General features: G+C 34.4%; 1 protein-coding gene across 1 annotated transcript; it reads right to left on the bottom strand.

Moving 5' to 3' along the window:
- Positions 1-429: 429 nt before the first annotated feature.
- LOC107007345 lies at positions 430-3,615 on the bottom strand. The gene is made up of 5 exons (XM_015205934.2): positions 3,448-3,615; positions 2,040-2,917; positions 1,788-1,943; positions 928-1,182; positions 430-788 (listed from the first exon to the last, which is right to left on the bottom strand). The coding sequence occupies exons 2-5, from the start codon at positions 2,877-2,879 to the stop codon at positions 651-653; spliced, it is 1,389 nt and encodes a 462-aa protein (XP_015061420.1). The 5' UTR covers positions 2,880-2,917; positions 3,448-3,615; the 3' UTR covers positions 430-650.
- Between the last annotated feature and the right edge of the window lie 454 nt (positions 3,616-4,069).

Here is a 4,069-nt window from a genome sequence, read left to right as displayed (position 1 = left end):
GTGTTGCTCTAGATGACCAATAAAAGGCAACACTTTTTAAGTATGATCAATAACTCTGAAAAGACAACGCTTTTAAGTGTAGTCTAATGAAAAATAGGTGTTGTTAATGCACGTCTTCAAAGCGTGCCCTTATACCTATTTGGCTACGCTTTATAAGTGTAGCCAAAGATGATCACATTTAAAAAGTGTTGCCTAATGTCAAAGGTTACGTTTCTTTTGGGCAGTCCCTAAAAAGTATTGCTGAAAGTTTAAAAGTGTAGCCTTTTATCAAAGACCACACTTTTTGCTAATTTAGGCTACATTTACTTGGTGTTGTTGTAGGCCGAAAATGATGTAGTGATAAAGAACTTGATAGTCATTAGTCATATATGAAATCATCAAAATAAGAAAAAAAGGTCATATTCCCTCATCTTAAGTTTGACAAATATGTCACAATACAAAGACAGATCATTCACAAGCACTTGTACAGCTGTATCATTTACTCAATTTTATTTTAATAATATCAATATTATTTTACAAAACGTATAGTTCATGACTTGACATACAAGTGCAACACATGTGTCGAGGAACTAGTCCACGAAAGAAGGGAGATCATAACTTGCATTTTGTGTACCACACTAGGGACCAGAGTCACCAGACAGAAAAGAACCTCAGATCAGTATAGACTCATAGCCTTCCTGATCCCTTTGATTCCGACGTTGATAAATAACAGCAGCACCAACAACTAGTGCAATTCCAAACACTGCCAAGGCTCCAATAGCACTTTGTAATATTACAATCTCACCTGTCTGCAGTAGCGAAGAAATAACAAGTTAAGGAAATCTGATGAAACAAGAATACTATGGAAATGATAAGATTCAGTTTACAGTTAAGTAGGAAATTCACTACTCTGAATCTCGAAAACTTTTGATGAGTCAAAGAACTTACTTCATCTGTGGAATGTAGGATAGAATTAGGCTTCGGTGATGGTTCAGCAACCAAGAGATAGAACAACCCCATCACTCCTGTATGCCTCTGGGCATTGCTATAGTTTGATAGTAAAGTTACAGTCTCCCCTTCCGAGATCTTAATAGAGCCAGGTCTAGGATAACAACTAGACATCCCGACTATGTAACCAGCTTCATCTCCTGGTTCCTTTCCTTCCCCGTAGATTGGAATAGATGAGCATATGACACGTCCATCCTAGACCAAAGCAGGGGAAACAGAGAAGAAGAAATTCAGAAAATAATCAACACCAAAATAATCAACACCAATGAACAAGTAAATCTGCTTTACTACCCGATAGCCTTGGACTTATACACTAGCTTATCTTCCTGAGTTCCCACACAAGTACTGAACTCACACCTATATATGCTCTCACAAAACTAAAGCAACTAACTATCAAGAAGCAATATTATCTCCTATATAATGATGCAGTTCATCGAGGAGCCACTAATTGTCTCAAAGGGCAGGAGTCTCCATTCAGTTTAATAAAAAACATCAAGTTTTCTGCAGCTAATTAAAGATAAACTGGAATTTGAATCAACAAAATGGTCTTCCGAAGTATGAAAATCATGTCAAATGAACGCTAACAACACTTGTCTTTTATCGGATGTTAAGAGAACGATATCAGATATGTATTCAATCAAACTGGTCTTGAAAGTCCGAGCATACATAACCAGTGTTAAGATGAGACCGAACTAAACCAATTATCATTAAAAGAAAAAGTTTATCAGTAAGTTAATCATCTGAAAATATATATAAGAAAGTAATCCATATTGTAACCAAAATATAATAGCTCAGAGTACCTCTCCATGGAGTGCCATACCAGTCCCTCCTGTATGTTGATGAGCAACTCCATAGATGACATCTCCGCCGCTAGGAAAAGTTAAGATTATCTTCTTTGTATGAGTGCAATCGACATTTGCAACAGCTGACGAACATGATTCCACTAAATATTCAATCTGAAATAAAAGAAAATTTCCTGAATATTAGTCATATATATGCAGTAGTAAAGAGTTAAAAATGATTTGAGTTATGTGCTGAATTATCCTTCACACCTGGCAGTGATGTCTTGCCACAGTGGTAGTCGATTTTTCTGGCTTTTTCCATGTATCAGTGATATCAAGTATATAAATTTTGACAGGCACAATGGAGGCCTCCCAATCAATATACTTCACTGTGTACTTGAGGTACAGATTTCTCCTCGGTCCTTGGAATCCGTCTTTCACCCTGCATTTTGTTTCATCATAACAACATCTCAACCCTCCAATGTAATCTGGCTCTATAACTCGGTCATGCTCGTCCTTGGTAACATTATAAAGATCGCACCTGCACTCAGTACATCCCAATCTATCTTCTGCACCTCGTGTATCAATTGCATGTACATTAAGCAACCATTTCTCCTCGTATCCAGGAGGTACCTCGACTGGATTACCGACTTCTATTCCATAAGGATCTGGAACATAGGTTATTGTTTTTCGCGTCTCTGACCCAAGCCCGAAATATTGAGAAAGGCCTCCATCACATATACCTGAGTTTCTCTTGAGAATAAAATCTGATTGGTGGAACCCCAAATCATTATGGTAGTTTGTTACTTTCACACCTTTTTGATGATAATATCTTACAACAATCCAATGGTGAAGATATGTTTCGTAGAGAGGTACAGGGTTACCTCCCTCATCAACTACTTCTGCGTCGAAATTTTTGATAGCAATATGGCCTTTTGGGAAGCCAATGTTGTAGTAAAACTTGTTAGAGACTGATCCAGGTTCCAGCACAAATGCTGGTGATAGAAACACAGCAGATTTCACAGGGCTTTCTTGTGAACTTTGATCAACTATTATTAGTAGTAAGATCAAAACAAGTGAAATCAACTGGTGATTTGGACAGCCTAACATCTTTTTCCTCTTTACAACTTCACTTGATGCAAGTATATCTGTTGACAACAATATACTCAAACCAATCAAATTAAGCATAAAGAGTTTAGTATTAGTTTCTATTACACGATTTTTCCCATCAAATTAGCTTTACTGGGCGGAAAACAAATTATCATTTATTCCGTATGAACCTATCACTATTTTTTCTTTTCTCAATGTATTTGTATTTAAAAATATTCATTGAATATGAACATAATATTAACTTTAAAGGACTAAAATCCCTGAATCCTTGAACTACAAAATTATTATATAGGTGACATAACAAGTTTATTATTTTCTCTTCGGCCACACTTTCCTTCTCATCACATCACTATTTCTGTAATATTTTGCTAGATAATATATAAATATTTTTGAAATAATATTTTTTCATTTTTTCTGCGGAAACCATGCATAAAGGTTAAAATTCTTCGAAAATTAACATATATCCAATGAAATTATTCAATCAATTAGAGTGAATCTGTACATAAAGTATACTAATGATCATGAGTCTCAAGTTAAAAAATAAAAAACTACTAAGAGAAAAACTTACCCGATCGATAAGCAAAAAGAAATGAGTGTGGAGAGACAGGGAATTTTTACTATATCGAAATCTCAGTTGAAAAAAATAAAGAAAAGGAGCATGAGATTGTTATAGAAGCTCTGCTGAGGACAGTGCTTACGACATAGGTTTGATTTTAGAGAAATAGTAAATTATTTTATCTGAACCACTAAATTTAGGATCCAATTTCATACCACATATGGCCCTCATGTCAAATCTAATAACATATAACCCTACCATCTAGATTTTCCTACTATTTCTCTTTTATGTGATATAAAAAAAGAATTAAAAAAATAAAAAATTAAACTTATGATGTAAATGGAGCGAGGCGATTTTAAGGCTACGTGGGCGGGTGGATTTTTAAAAAGAAAATAATATAAGGCGGGTTATCAGTTTATGTGTTGACACCCAATTTTTGACCCACGTTGGTATAAATTAATTATCGAGCTTCGTGAGTTTTTCAAATTATTTAAGTTAATTAGTTTTATAAATCTTGCGAAAATTAAAAAAATAAATATATATATACATGTATATGTATATGTATATATGTATATCTTAAGTTTAGAAAGTATTCTATTAAACTAGTTTACTTTAAATCACGACTATATTTTGA

Source organism: Solanum pennellii, chromosome 12 (assembly GCF_001406875.1).
Source record: "Solanum pennellii chromosome 12, SPENNV200".
In the NCBI taxonomy this organism is placed as follows: Eukaryota; Viridiplantae; Streptophyta; class Magnoliopsida; order Solanales; family Solanaceae; genus Solanum; species Solanum pennellii.
The sequence above is the reverse complement of the archived record's forward strand: the minus strand, read 5'-3'. Positions and strand labels throughout refer to the sequence as shown.